Below are 15,373 nucleotides of genomic sequence, written 5' to 3' on the forward strand. Positions count from 1 at the left end.
AGAAGCAAGGAGGGCCGTGATGTCCCGGGCCATAGCCGCAGCGGCATTGCCGGGGCCGCCGCAGGGGCTGGGGGACCTGCTGTCCCTCCTTACACGAGCCCCTGCTCCCCCCAGCTCCCCCCTGCTCCCCCCAGCTCCCCCCAGCCCACACAGCATGGCCCCTCCCACGGCTGAGGCCTGGGGAATAACCAGTGGGCCAGGAAGCCAGCGGGCGAGGGCACCGGCTCTGGCTGAGCACACGGTGGAGTGGGCGCGTGTGTGCCACAGACACCAGTGCTGGAGGCCGGGAGGTGTGGGGCGGCTCCCACTGGAGCAGAGCGGCGGCAGCTCTGGGCCACGGGCTTGGGGGAGGGGGGGACTTAACAAGAGCACACGGAGCAGCAGGCCAGCACACCCCAGAAGAAGGAAGCGGAGCCCACTCAGGGCCTGCGCAGAGACTGCCAGTCAGAAGAGGCCTGCCATCTTCCTGAGGGGCAGGCACCGCAGCCTCCAGGGCTCAGGAACAAAAAACTACCTCCTGGGGTCCGGAGGTCCTGGTCACCACAGCGGAGAGGGGCAGGTGGGGGGGAGAGGCAGAGCTGCGGCCTGCACCTGCAGGACGGACCTAGACGCCAGGACAGGTCAGGGCCTCCGCTGGACAGGAGGGGACAGGAGGGGGGGCCGTGAGTGACCCTCAGGAAGCACCCAGGAAGACGGGAGGAGGGGCCTGTCCAAGGATGGGCCATCTCACAAGCCTAAGATCCCAGACCGCTGGGGTAGGGTCCCACGGACGAGTAGGAGGTGGCAGGGATCACTTCAGGGAATGTTCCAGAGCCCAGAGCCCAGACCCGGGGGGGGGGGGGGGGGGAAACGGTGAGGGGGGAAGGGAAGAAGGGGGCTGGGCTGGCCTGCCTAGCCTCACAGCAAGTTCTACAAGACAAAGCCCTCAAAGGCAAATGTGTGGGCCAGGGTTCTAGGGCTGGGGCACAGAAGGGATGAGGCCCAGGCCCTGTGTCCCAGCCCTGTTAGACTCACCCACAGCACAGCCAGGACCCAGGACCATGACCCCCAGCAGAGTCAGGACCCAGGACTATGACCCCCAGCAGAGTCAGGACCCGGGGCCACGACCCCCAGCAGAGTCAGGACCCAGGACCATGACCCCCAGCAGAGTCAGGACCCGGGGCCATGACCCCCAGCAGAGTCAGGACCCAGGACCACGACCCCCAGCAGAGTCAGGACCCGGGGCCAAGAACCACAGCACAGCCAGCTTGGGCAAGAGGTCATGAAGGGCAGAGGGCGTGGGGATATAGTACAGCACAAACAGGACAGGGACATGGGGTCTGGGCTCTGAGGTGCAGGGACACGGGGTCTGGGCCCTCACAGGACGGGGACAGGAGGTCTGGGCCCTCAAGGGCTGGCACTCGGGCCTGGGGCAGCCATGTCCCACACCAAACTCTCTTGGTACTTCCTCTCTTGCAGCCAGCACCACAGCCCCATCCGTCTTCCCCTTGGCTCCCAGCTGTGGAGTCAGTTCTGGCTCCACGGCGGCCCTGGGCTGCCTGGTCAGCGGCTTCTTCCCCAAGCCGGTCACCGTGTCATGGATGTCCGGAGCGGCCGAGTTGACCGGCGGCGTGCGCACCTTCCCATCTGTTCTGAAGTCAGGGCTCTACTCGCTCAACAGCATGGTGACGGTGCCCTCCGGCACCTGGCCCAGCCAGACCGTCACCTGCCATGTAGTCCACCCGGCCAGCAACACCAAGGTGGACAAGACCATTGGTAAGGAGACGGCCCGAGGGAGGGACCCCGGGAGTCAGGCATGGGTCCGCTGCCCCGCCTGGACACGCCAGGGTGGGCAGTTCATGCCAGAGGGGGCTGCAGGCCAGGCTCCTGTCTGTCTCTCACCTTGAGGAACCCAGTGGCCCGGCCTCTCTCCGTCGGGGAAGGCCCTCTGGGCGGATGCTCTCCTCAGCCCCAGACAGAGCTGCCCAGAATCACAACCAGGGTCAGCTGGCGTCTAATCTGAGCCCTCGCCAGGGACCAACGCTCCAATCCGTCAGCATGGAGCCTCCTCACCTCAGGCCCCAGTAACCACAACCTTCTTTTGGCAGAGCCCAGGTCTTCGGAGCCCCCCTTGCCAAGATGCCATTGCCCAAGTAAGTTGCCAGACCTAAGCCCCCAAAGCCCCCAGCCTCAGGACTTAGAAACAGCCAAAAACAGTGTCCATTGGAGGGAGGCCCCCCTGCTGACCTCTTCCTCCATGTCTTCCCACATAGAACCTGCGTGCGACCTAGGACCATTTGTCCTCATCTTCCCTCCAAACCCGAAGGACACACTCATGATCTCCCAAGTCCCCAAGGTCACCTGTGTGGTGGGAGATGTGAGCCGGGATAACCCAGAGGTCGAGATCACCTGGTTCATGGATGATGTGGAGGTACCCGAGGCCCAGACGCTGCCCCCAGAACAGCAGTACAACAGCACACTCCGAGTGGTCAGCGTCCTGTCCGTCCAGCACCAGGACTGGCTGTCAGGAAAGGAGTTCAAGTGCAAAGTCAAGAACAAGGACCTCCCAGCCCCCATCGAGAAAACCATCTCCAAAGTCAAAGGTGGGAGCAATGTGCTGAGAGCGCCGGGTGGCCACGCCCACGGGGCGGAGCCTGGCGTGGACAGCCCTCAGCCCTGCAGTGACCTCTGCTGACCTCTGTCCCCACAGGGCAACCCCGAGAACCACAAGTGTACGTCTTGCCACCGCCAAAGGAGCAGATGACCAACCCAAAGCTCAGCGTGACCTGCTTGGTACAAGGATTCTACCCTGAGGATATCTCTGTGGAATGGAGGAACAATGGCCGGCCAGAGGAGAGCTACAAGAGCGCCCCACCCGTCATGGACTCCGATGGGTCCTACTTCCTGTACAGCAAGCTGTCAGTAGACAAGAGCGCGTGGGAGAAAGGAGACACCTTCACCTGCTCCGTGATGCACGAGGCCCTGCACAACCACTTCACGCAGAAGACCATCTCCCGGTCTCCGGGTAAATGAGAGCTGGGCCTCAGCAGCCGGCGCCTCCCTCTGGGCCTCGGTCCACAGGAGGCTGGCACCCGCCACCCCTCCCCATGTAAATAAAGCACCCAGTGAAGCCTGGGACCTGCGAGGATGTCCTGGTCTTTTCTGAGGCTCAGAGCCCATCTCCTGCCTGGGCCTTGTGCAGCGGGGACAGGCCGGGCTCCAAGGGCTCGGCCGCCACCACCCGGGGAGGGATTCGGCCAGATCGCGCCCAGTGGGGAAGCCAGCTAGGGACTTGGCCCTCGGGGAGAAGCAGCCCAGGCCCCACAGCCCCTCCCTCAGGCATCCCTCCCGGCCCACGGCCCCGGACAGACAGCCTTACACACACCCTCGGAGCCCAGCCCAAGAGGGCAGGCACACGGAACAAGACCAGCCTCCACCACTCTGCCCTCTTCCCTCCCTCTGCCCACCCGTCTCCCAGTGCCCACCGCACACCCGCCTGCCTCTGCCTGGAGAGGCGTGTCCCCCACGCTCAGACACGCCCTTGGCCCCCACCTCACCCACAGGAGACAGGGCAGCCACAGGCCCTGGGGCAGCTCTGCCGTGCACTCAGGGGCAGAGCAGGCGCCACTGCGCCTCGGGACACACGGGCCACACGCCCAGAGGACACAGCCACGACCCTCACCACACCTGCTCAGCACCGCAGACCACGGGCCCTGCTCACACACGCACATGCTGCACACCCGTGCACACACACTCCACCACACTGGCCCTCACACGGCAACCTGAACAGCACACACCCAGCAGGGGACACTCACTGAACTCGGGCCCATCCCTGACCTCACATCACCCACAGGGGCCCAGCCCTCCCCTCCGGCCACCCGCACCCCCGCTGCCCACACAGCCCTGGACCTGAGCCCACCTCACACACAGGAGACGCGACCCTAGTTTATGCGTCCTGCCCACCAAGCCACGCGCTCCCCTCCCCTCAGCCCAGGCTCCACTGGGAATGGACCTGTGCGCTCTCGCGCTCTGGGCCTGGACGCCAGGGCAGGGAGAAGGCCAGGGACAGACACTGCTGCAGGCCGTCCAGCCCTGACGCTTGTGACCACCAGCACTGAGCAGCTGACCCCTCGGGGAGGGACACACTTTCCCAGCCACCTTCCAGGACCAGGAATCTGCCTGGGCCTGGACCTGAGCCCCAGTTGTTGGGACACTGGGCGCTTTTGCCGCCCCACATGGGAACCGCTGGCCCGGCCCACTGCCCCTCCCTCCCTGGCCGCCCTGCCAGACACACCCTGACACACAGGGCGTCCCTCAGCCCCGCTGGGCACACTGACCACCCCCTCCCTGTCCAGAGCTGGACCTGGACGAGACCTGTGCTGAGGCCCAGGACGGGGAGCTGGACGGACTCTGGACGACCATCACCATCTTCATCACCCTCTTCCTGCTCAGCGTGTGCTACAGCGCCACCGTCACACTCTTCAAGGTCGGCCACCGTGTCCCCACGCGGTCCCACTGTGTGCCCCCGGGCTGAACCACAGGGTCTCTGTGATGTCCCAAGCTGTGCCTCTGCCTTTCCACGGAGTCCCATTCCTTCCCCATCACGAGTGACTCCATACCCACACTGTCCCCTGCTGTCCACACTGTCCTTCTGATGGCCTGCACGCTGTCCATCTGTCCTCCACACTGTCCCATGCTGTTCATACTGTCCATCTGTCCACACTGTCCCATGCTGTTCATACTGTCCATCTGTCCACACTGTCCCATGCTGTTCATACTGTCCATCTGTCCACACTGTCCCATGCTGTTCATACTGTCCATCTGTCCACACTGTCCCATCGGTCCACACCATCCATCTGTCCACACTGTCCATCTGTCCACTCTGTCTATCTGTCCTGCACACTGTCCCATCTGTCCACACTGTCCCATGCTGTTCATACTGTCCATCTGTCCACACCGTCCATCTGTCCACACCGTCCATCTGTCCACACCGTCCATCTGTCCACACTGTCCATCTGTCCACTCTGTCTATCTGTCCTGCACACTGTCCCATCTGTCCACACTGTCCCATGCTGTTCATACTGTCCATCTGTCCACACCGTCCATCTGTCCACACCGTCCATCTGTCCACACTGTCCATCTGTCCACTCTGTCCATCTGTCTACACCGTCCATCTGTCCACACCGTCCATCTGTCCACACCGTCCATCTGTCCACACTGTCCATCTGTCCACTCTGTCCATCTATCCACACTGTCCCATCGGTCCACACTGTCCATTTGTCCACACTGTCCCATCTGTCCACACTGTCCCATCGGTCCACACTGTCCCTCTGTCCACACTGTCCCATCTGTCCACACTGTCCCATCTGTCCACACTGTCCATCAGTCCACACTGTCCCATGCTGTCCACACTGTCCCATGCTGTCCACACTGTCCCATGCTGTCCACACTATCCATCTGTCCACACTGTCCATCTGTCCACACTGTCCATCGGTCCACACTGTCCATCAGTCCACACTGTCCATCTGTCCTCCACGCTGTCCCACGTTCTCTCAGGCAGTCCGCGTTTTCCTTCATGGGCTGGAGGGTGGCGTCCGGGTGCTGTGCCTGGCTCACCGCTGCTGTCCCACAGGTGAAGTGGATCTTCTCCTCGGTGGTGGAGCTCAAGCAGACAATCACTCCCACCTACAGGAACATGATTGAACAGGGACCCTAGACCCTAGGCCAAGGCCTAGGGCTTTCCAGTCCCCTGCAGAGCTGAGGAAGATGATCTCCCTGGACTACAGGAGCATGATGGGGCCGGGGCCCTCGGACCGCCTCCTGCATGGACCAGGGCTCCCAAGCCTTGTGGGATGACAGCCAGGCCACATCTGTCCTCACTGCCCCTGACCTTGCAGCCCCCTGATCTGCAGCTGCCCTCCCTGGACCGCATGGGTCACAGGCTCTGTCCCACAATGTCAGCGTCACGGCCATGATACCTTCCACAGCACCCATCAAGCCGTGGGCCCAGCACCAGAGGTCTGTGTATCCCCTCACTGGGACTTCCCTGTCCTCCATCCCTAGGGCTCGACCCTGTGGGAGGCAGAGGACAGCACTGCCCATGTCTGTCTTCTCAGTGATGGGCCTTGGAGACGGCCTTATCCCTGCTAGCCTCCTGACCACACAGTCTTCTGAGAAAGAGGGAAGTTTGCAGAGTAAAGAGCTGCCCATGAGTTAGGGGAGCACCGTCGTGCCCCGAAGGAGAGCTGGGGCTGGGCTGCCAGGGTGGCTCGTGGATTTTGCCCCAGCCCAGTCCTAGCCAGGCCAATCTCGGCACTTGAGGTCACTCCAGACTGACCAGTGGGGTTTTTTTTGGTTATGAGGCTTGAACTCAGGGCCTAAACACTATCCCTGAGATCCTTCGCTCTACAGGGCGGGGAGAGGAGCTTTCAAATTTTTTTATGTTTTTATTTTTTAACTTTATCATAAGTGTGATGTACAGAGGGTTACAGTGACATAAGTCAGGTAATGGGTACATTTCTTTTTTTTTTTGCCAGTCATGGGGCCTGAACTCTGGGCCTGGGCGCTGTCCCTCAGCTCTTCAGCTCAAGGCTAGTGCTCTACCACTTGAGCCACAGCACCACTTGCGGCTTTTTCTGTTTATGTGGTGCTGAGGAATCCAACCCAGGACCTCATCATATGTGGCAAGCGCTCTACCACTGAGCCACCTTCCCAGCCCCACGAGTACATTTCTTTTTGATCAGTGTTCCCACAAGTGGCATATTCATTTTCAATACAGTGTCTAGTATCACTGCTAAATTAAGTTCACCCTCTGTCCCACCATTTCTGTGCTTCCCCTCCCCAAAACAGATAAACTTAGATACAAGACAAAAAGTTCAAAAATCAAAAATAGCAACAGAGGGGGAAAAAAACAACAACCCCATAAATAAATGGGCATAAGACTTGAAGAGAGATTTCTTAGAAGAAATCACACACATGGATATCCAACATCTCTGGCCATAAAAAAATGCAAATCAAAACAACATTGAGATTCCACCTCACCCCAGTGAGAATGGCCCTTTTCAAGAAAACTAATGATAACAAATGCTGGTGGGGATGTGGCCAAAAGGGAATGCTACTACAATGTTGGTGGGAATGTAAGCTTGTTCAACCACTCTGGAAAGCAGTATGGAGGGTCCTCAAGAGACTAAACAAAGAGTTTTCCTGTGCCCTGGCAATTCCACTCCTGGGAATTTACCCAATTGACCACAAACCAAACCACAGGAAAGCTACCAGCACAACCATGTTCATTGTAGCGCTCGACCACTTTGAGCCACAGAGCCACTTCCAGTTTTCTGGTGGTTAATTGGAGATAAGAATCACAGAGACTTTCCTGGGCCTCAGCCTCCTGACTTGGGAGGATTACAGGTGTCCAGTGGGTCTGTGCCTCGTGCGCTCTGTGTTTCTTGGGCCTTCCTTGTGCAGGCACTGACTCCTACTTGTTGCTGGGTACTCAGAGATGAGATCCAACTTACCTTCTCAGGACCAAGACACTGTCACCTTCACCCAGAGTCCAGGCTTTTCTCCAAGAAGACCACGCAGAGGACGCCTCTGATCACAAGGACACTCAGACCCCTAACAGGTCTAAGGGTAGAGACCAACTGAGGAAGATGGACCTCCAGGAGGGGGAACTGGTGATTAGGTCCCAAGGCAGGTCTCGTGGATAGAGAAGGCTGGCAACCATCTGGGGTAAGAAGTGAAGTGGGCTGGAAGGAGCCTGGAGCAGAGACAGACGCAGGCCACAGGCCATGGTATCCACTCCTTATAGCTCACAGAGAAAGCCCCGTGGCCTGCTAAGCCAGGCCCAGAGGCAGGGATCCATTTCTCTGTCACTTCTCCAGGTAGATTAGCCAGACCAGAATCTCCAGATAGCAACAAAGACAAAAATGGGGGCAGTGGCTGGTGCCTGACACTCAGGAAATGCTCAGAGGTTGTACAGCTTTAACTTTCTTCCTTCTTTTTTTATTATGAAAATACTGTACAGAGGGGTTACAGTTACATGAGCAAGGTAATGAGTCCATTTCTTATCCAGCATTGTTGCCTCCTCTTCTGTTTTTCCCCTACCGTCCCTTCCCTCCCACCTCCTCAACTAAACCCACCGTCCCACCCCTTCCACCCCCCCACTCACCCCCCACCTACCGCCCCTCCACCTTCCCGCCCCCCCACCTCCTACCCCCCACCCCCCACCTAAATTGTAAAGTTCATTTTTCGACATCGCATCTTGTACATCTCATTGTAGCAATGGGTCGATCTGTATCCCTATTTAAACAATTTGTAACTTTCTGGAGCCCATAAAATGTCTTTAAGTTCTCTATTTTAATGATAATAAAACAGTCCTTCAATATCGCACATCTCACTCTGGTCTTCTTGTATCCACAAATCTCTGTCATCCAGACACAAGGCACAGCTGAGACCAGCACACCAGGCAGGTGCCCCTCCCAGGTCTGAGTCCTTCCAGCCTTCCTCAGTCACCTTCCCTGGGCCCTGGGCCCAGCCCTGCCTCCTGGCTCCCGGGGCTCCACAGCCTTCCTCCATGGAAGCACTTTCTTTTTTTCTTTAATTGTAAAGGTGATCTACAGAGGAGTTACAGTTGTGCAAGTCATGAGTAGGTTTCTTTGTGAACAGTGTCACTTCTTCCCTGGTTTTCTCCCGGGTTTTCCCTCCCAGGTCCCACCCCCACAGGATGCACAGTTCATTAGCCACGTAGTATCTCATGAAGAAGTGCTTTCTTCTCAGCCCTCATCAGTCCGGACCAGCCTTGCTGCCCCAGTCATACAAGATGAGAAGCTTAGGTTTGGTCGCTTGATCATCTCTGGCCACAGGCCAAGGTACACAAACTACAGGTGCTTCTTTTCCTTCAAGCCTGAACCCCAGAAGTCCTGGTCAAGTTATTTCGTGTTGTTTTCCTCAAGTTGTAGACCCCCTCTCCCTGCATCTCACAAGCCATCCATCCCTCTGTGTGTCTGTATCCTGATTTCCTCTCCTTAGAAGGACACCAGGCATGTTGGACTAGGTCCACCCTAGAGACCTCTTTACCACTTGCCTATTATAGACCCTATCTCAAATAGGAGATCTTTGCCAGGGATACATCTGACACAGGGCCAAGACCTAGAATATGCAGTGAGCTTAAAAAAAAAATCAAGCCTCCAAAAATCAACAGCCCAATAAATAAACAGACACTTCTCAGAAGACGTTCAAGTAGTCAGTAACTACATGAAGAAATGTTCCACATCCCTGGCCTTAAAGGAAACACAAATCCAACCAACACTGAGATTCTACCTCACTCCAGTCAGATTAGCTATCATTGAGAATATAAGCAGCTTCTGGAAATATGGCTTAGTGGTAGAGTGCTTATGTAGTATGCACAAAGCCCTGGATTCGATTCCTCAGTACCACATACACAGAAAAAGCCAGAAGTAGAGTGCTGTGATTCAAGTGGTAGAGAGATAGCCTTGAGCAAAAGAAGGTCAGGGACAGTGCCCAGGCCCTGAGTTCAAACCCCTGGACTGGCAATAAATATATAAATATATATGTGCAGCAGTGGCACTCACCAGACACTGTGCTGAAAATAAACTATACAACTTGTGAGTGGGGATGGGAGGGAAAAAAACTAAAAAGAGCAAAGGAAGGGTGACATTGTCCAGAAAGCATGTGCTCCTTACCTGACTCGTGGGGCTGCGTGTCACCCTCTGTGCATCGCCTTCATAATAACAATTTTTAAAAAAGAATATCAACAACAAATGCTGGCAAGGAGGAAGGGGTAACAGGACCTAATAGACTACAGGTGAGAAAGTAAATTAGTGCAACCACTCTGGAAATATGGAGGTTCCTCAAAACTAAACTTAGAACTACTCTATGATCCAGCAACACCACTACTGGCATTTATCTGGCAGACTCAACAAAGGCCCCTGCTTATGGATACTCCACTAATCACGGTATCAAGGTTGAGGAAATATCCCAGGCACCCTCAATGGATGGATGAGTCAAAAAAATGTGAGATACCTATACAATGGAATTTTGCTCTGCCATCAGGAAGAACAAAATTATGTCACTTGCAGGGTTGAAATGGTTGATCTGGAAAAAAGTCATGCTGAGTGAAGTAGCCCAGGCCCAGTATGGCACAGAGCACGTGTTTCCTGTCTCAGACACACAACAGAGCCTCCCACGTGGACACAGGGTGCGCGTGCACATACACCTGGCCAAGCTGACCAGAGAAGTGCGTGGGGGTGAAGCTCCACAGTGTAAGCCCTTGGAACCACTGCAGACAGTTTCACAAAATAATTATCAGGAAGCTTGTGAAAGCCCTAAAAGCCGAGCTGTGAGATCCGAAAGGAATGGAGTCTGGAAAGCCATTCTCCCCACAGAAACTCTCCGGATGCTGAGTTCCGGCGAGAGGTCCAACAGTCCTGGCTTCCTGGGAACTTGGTTCTAATTCCGGCTAAACTGTGTGGGAGCCTGGGAGTGGACTAAGGTTTATGCAAACTGTTTCCCTCCAGTTCCCAAGATAAGGAAGTCATTTATCACTTGTGCACAAATCTTGTCACGTGTTGATGTTTATTGCCTACTTCCCTGTGCACAATAAAAACTTGGTGAATGGAACCCTGGGATCTGAAGCTGGTGAAGGCTTCAGGGGCCTGGTGCCCCGAACCTCAGCTCCACGGCAGCCTGCCTCTGCTACTGCCTTGTCCCCCGCTGGGGCGGGTTGCGGCAGAAACTGACACGAATCTTTAATTGAAAGTGGACGGACCAAAGCAGGAAAGGCGGATGGACACGGTCCTAGTACTCGAGGACCCAGACATGTTGTGACGGAAGGGAGGAGGGGAGAGGGGAGGATGAGGGATGGGAGACGCCTGTGCACATGAATGTGTTAAATCATGCAAATAAATGCAATTAAATTAGAAAGAAGGTTCTGGAGATTGAAATATCAACAGGTGTGACAGCCTGCCCCCTGGCCCCCCCACCCACACATCCCGGCCCACCCATCCTCCAGGCTCCCCATTCCGGCTTCAGTTCTGATGCCAAACGCTCCTCCAAAAATCCCCCAAATCAGGCCGGGATGAAGCGCTCTTGGGCATATCAGCACCAGGAAGGAGGCAAGAGCTGAAGAACCGCCGGCCACAACCGCAGAGCACAGGCTGCAGTCAAGGGCGGATCTCAGCTGCACACCTCTAAAGGGGGTGGGTGACAGGGGCGGCCCGGGCGGCCCCACGGGGGGGGAGGCGGGAGGCGGGAGGGGGAGAGAAGCCTCTGAAGAGCAGGAAGAGGAAAACCTGCCAGAGGCTGCCTGTGTGGAGCTGGCAGGGCTGGTGTCAGGATTCTGTCTTCTTGGAGACCGGAGCACAGGCCCCACCACCCGACGGGACAGTGTGAAGCCAGAGGCGGTCCTGGAGGCAGGGCAGAAGGTGAATTCACAGTCAAAGGCCTTTCCAGAACATGCTCCAAGAGCAGAGGTCAGGTGACAGCTGGGCGGCTCATTCTGTCTGCATTCCCCGAGAGGGCAGGAGCAAGCCCAGTACCTGGAGGATGGACTGGAGCCATTAGAGAGCGTTTACGCAAGTCTCCGTCGGCCAGTCGAGTGACTGACTGGCTTACAGAGTCAGGTGAGCTGGAAGGGGGCAGACAGCTCCACAGGGCCTAGTCCAGGCGTCCCAGGGAAGCCAGGCCCCCGTCCTGTCCCAGGGACGGTCACCAACCACACAAGGCCAGTGCCACGCCACAGCCCTGGCCCTGGGGCTGACCAGGCCCCACCCAGCCCCTTTACCATATCCTCAGGAGCCTCGTAACCTGGGAGTTGCTGTGTCTGTTAGGAAAAGGGAGGGGAAAAGAACAGGCCAGATTGGATCTTCAACTGGTGAGAGCTGCAAGGGGCAAAACAGCCTTCCCACGGGCAGGGGCGGTGAAGGGGGTGGAGTGGGGATCAGGTGAAGGAAGGAGGTCAGGCCTGGCCGGCACCGTATTGGCCACACGGTTGGATGGTAGGGTCCGGCATCTTGTCCCCTGCCAATCACCTGCCTCCCAGGTAATGGGCGTGCCTGGGTCCCTGGAAATAGATTGCTGAATCTGTCAGTCCAGTGCCTGGGCCTGGGAATTTCCTGAGGATCCGCCCCTTTGCTCAGATGCTATTTAGGCCTGAACCAGCCCAGCCGCCATCACGCCATGCCGTGATCGAGTCCCGAGCCGGTCTCCCGGCTCCTCTCCAGTCCTCATGGTGTCCCGATTGGGCTCTCCATTGAAGCTCCCTCTACTTGCCTTAGTATGGAAGGGTGCTCACAGCAAAGAGCCATTATGAACATTACTTTACAGTGCTTAAGTCCCGGCCTAGAGAAAGTTGGGTCTTTTGGTCTCATCCCCATCCTAACCAGTCACACATGGAAGCTGAAACAGTACTGTCCTCACCTGGGTCCTACAGGGCCACTGGAGGGCTGGGACGGGAAGAGATACCTTCCTCATTCCCTCAGACACACGTATCCGCAAACATGGTTCCCCACATGCGCACAGACACATGGTACGTGCTGCTCCGTGAAGAACATCGGGGCAGACCTGTGCCAGAGCACTGACGTAAAAAAGCCACATGGCCGGGGAGCAGCGGGCAGCTGGGCCTGAAGGAAGCCCTCAGCCTGGCAAAGGCCAACAAGGGCAAGGGCGCTGTGGACACAGTGATGGCAGGCCAGCGTGGGCACTGCAGGGGCCGGAAGTCCCTGGTCCTGGCAGACCCAGCCTGGGCACTGCAGGGGCCGGAAGTCCCTGGTCCTGGCAGACCCAGCGTGGGCACTGCAGGGGCCGGAAGTCCCTGGTCCTGGCAGACCCAGCCTGGGCACTGCAGGGGCCGGAAGTCCCTGGTCCTGGCAGACCCAGCCTGGGCACTGCAGGGGCCGGAAGTCCCTGGTCCTGGACAGGAGGGATGGGTGAGGCGATGCCCGGAGGCTTAGGAAGCGGCTCAGCGTGAAGCAGAAAGGAGCCAGGGTCCTGGGGCTGAGGCTGTGGGAGCTGCAGGTGACCCAGAGAAGCTCCTTGGGGAGCCTTCAGAGGAGGACCCGGTGCTACCAACACAGTCCTGCCGGCTGCAGATCCAAGCGCGTCAGAGAAGAGCCAGGACCAAGCAGCTGGGCACAGGCCCCCCTCCCCCGCGCCCACACGCCTGGGCACAGGCACCCCTCCCCCGCGCCCACACGCCTGGGCACAGGCACCCCTCCCCCGCGCCCACACGCCTGGGCACAGGCACCCCTCCCCCACGCCCACATGCCTGGCGGGCACAGGCACCCCTCCCCCACGCCCACACGCCTGGGCACAGGCACCCCTCCCCCCGCGCCCACACGCCTGGGCACAGGCACCCCTCCCCCACACCCACACGCCTGGGCACAGGCACCCCTTCCCCCGCGCCCACACGCCTGGGCACAGGCACCCCTCCCCCACGCCCACACGCCTGGGCACAGGCACCCCTCCCCCACGCCCACACGCCCGGCGGGCACAGGCACCCCTCCCCCGCGCCCACACGCCCGGGCACAGGCACCCCTCCCCCGTGCCCACACGCCTGGGCACAGGCCCCCCTCCCCCATGCCCACATGCCTGGGCACAGGCACCCCTCCCCCGCGCCCACACGCCCGGGCACAGGCACCCCTCCCCCGCGCCCACACGCCTGGGCACAGGCCCCCCTCCCCCATGCCCACATGCCTGGGCACAGGCACCCCTCCCCCGCGCCCACACGCCCGGGCACAGGCACCCCTCCCCCGCGCCCACACGCCTGGGCACAGGCCCCCCTCCCCCATGCCCACATGCCTGGGCACAGGCACCCCTCCCCCGCGCCCACATGCCCAGTGGGCACAGGCACCCCTCCCCCACGCCCACACGCCCGGGCACAGGCACCCCTCCCCCGCGCCCACACGCCTGGGCACAGGCCCCCCTCCCCCATGCCCACATGCCTGGGCACAGGCACCCCTCCCCCGCGCCCACATGCCCAGTGGGCACAGGCCCCCCTCCCCCGCGCCCACACGCCCGGGCACAGGCACCCCTCCCCCGCGCCCACACGCCCGGCGGGCACAGGCCCCCCTCCCCCACGCCCACACGCCTGGGCACAGGCCCCCCTCCCCCACGCCCACACGCCTGGGCACAGGCACCCCTCCCCCGCACCCACACGCCTGGGCACAGGCACCCCTCCCCCGCACCCACACGCCTGGGCACAGGCACCCCTCCCCCGCACCCACACGCCTGGGCACAGGCACCCCTCCCCCACGCCCACACGCCTGGGCACAGGCCCCCCTCCCCCGCGCCCACACGCCTGGGCACAGGCACCCCTCCCCCACGCCCACACGCCCGGGCACAGGCACCCCTCCCCCACGCCCACACACCTGGGCACAGGCACCCCTCCCCCGCGCCCAGTGGTCACAGGCACCCCTCCCCCACGCCCACACGCCCAGCAGGCAAGCTGCAGGGTGCTGAGGGACTGAGTGGCATGACCCAGCGCCACTCACTGCAGCCTCGCAGGGCCTGGAGCGGGCTGGACGGATGGAGGCGCCACCTCTCCGGGCCCCTGTGAGAAATGGGTCAGAGCCAGGGCTCCTTCCAGGAAATGGCATTTGCCGCAACCTCCCAGAACTAAGCCCAAGATAGGCGAACGTGGGCATTCTCTCTGGGGGAGGCTGGTCAAGTCCAGGCCCAGTGTCCCCACACTTCATGCGGTGCCCTGGCTTGCCACCGCTTCACCCCAGGTTCCTGGTACCACAGACCATGCTGGGTCGGTGCCCAGGCTCCCTGGTCCTGGTGTGACCAGAAGTCCTCTGGAGTCCTCCAAACGTATTCCAACACCCCCCTGAGGATGCCCTTCAGCCACCCCATGAGGACCTTTGCCCATGTCCCGGAGACAGACATGAGTAGCAGGTCCAGGTCAGCACCTCGGGGGCCAGCTGCCAGCCTGATGTGGGAAGCAGGGCAGCAGCTGTGGGGGACTCTGCGGGCTCACATCTGTGGCGGGTCCCCTCCCTCCCTCATTCCTCAAGCCTAAGAGGTGCCTCTCTCTCCCTGAGGTTCTGCTGAAGACGCGGATCTGGCGCTGCCTGGCGCCGGCTGGCACCGGGGTGGCCCCGAGCACGGCGCTGAGAGCCATCGAGTGCGTCCTGAGACTGCCGGCGAAGGGCCTCCCGGGCCTGGCAGAGCGTGCCCTGCGAGGCCTCACCTGAGACTTCCCAAGAACAGACCGAAAAGGGAACTTCCGGGCTGCGGGCCTGGGGGTTCCCACCCCACTGAGCTGAGGGCACTGGGGCAGGGCGCCCCCGACCCAGGGCACTGTCACCTGGGCATAAAAATAACAATGGTTACTAGCAATTTACACCCCCTGGGCGCCCATCCAGGAACCCGACAG

General features: G+C 59.7%; 1 gene segment (V, D, J or C); it reads left to right on the forward strand.

Annotated features, from left to right (window-relative positions):
- The first annotated feature begins 1,040 nt into the window (after positions 1 to 1,040).
- On the forward strand, positions 1,041 to 3,127 carry LOC138806732 (Ig gamma-2 chain C region-like). The segment is given in 5 exon segments: positions 1,041 to 1,251; positions 1,459 to 1,755; positions 2,088 to 2,132; positions 2,253 to 2,582; positions 2,690 to 3,127. Coding segments are annotated over 5 exon segments (1,206 nt in total).
- Positions 3,128 to 15,373: the final 12,246 nt, after the last annotated feature.

Source organism: Dipodomys merriami, unplaced genomic scaffold (assembly GCF_024711535.1).
Source record: "Dipodomys merriami isolate MVZ:Mamm:240054 unplaced genomic scaffold, mDipMer1.0.p SCAF_406, whole genome shotgun sequence".
Lineage (NCBI taxonomy): Eukaryota > Metazoa > Chordata > Mammalia > Rodentia > Heteromyidae > Dipodomys > Dipodomys merriami.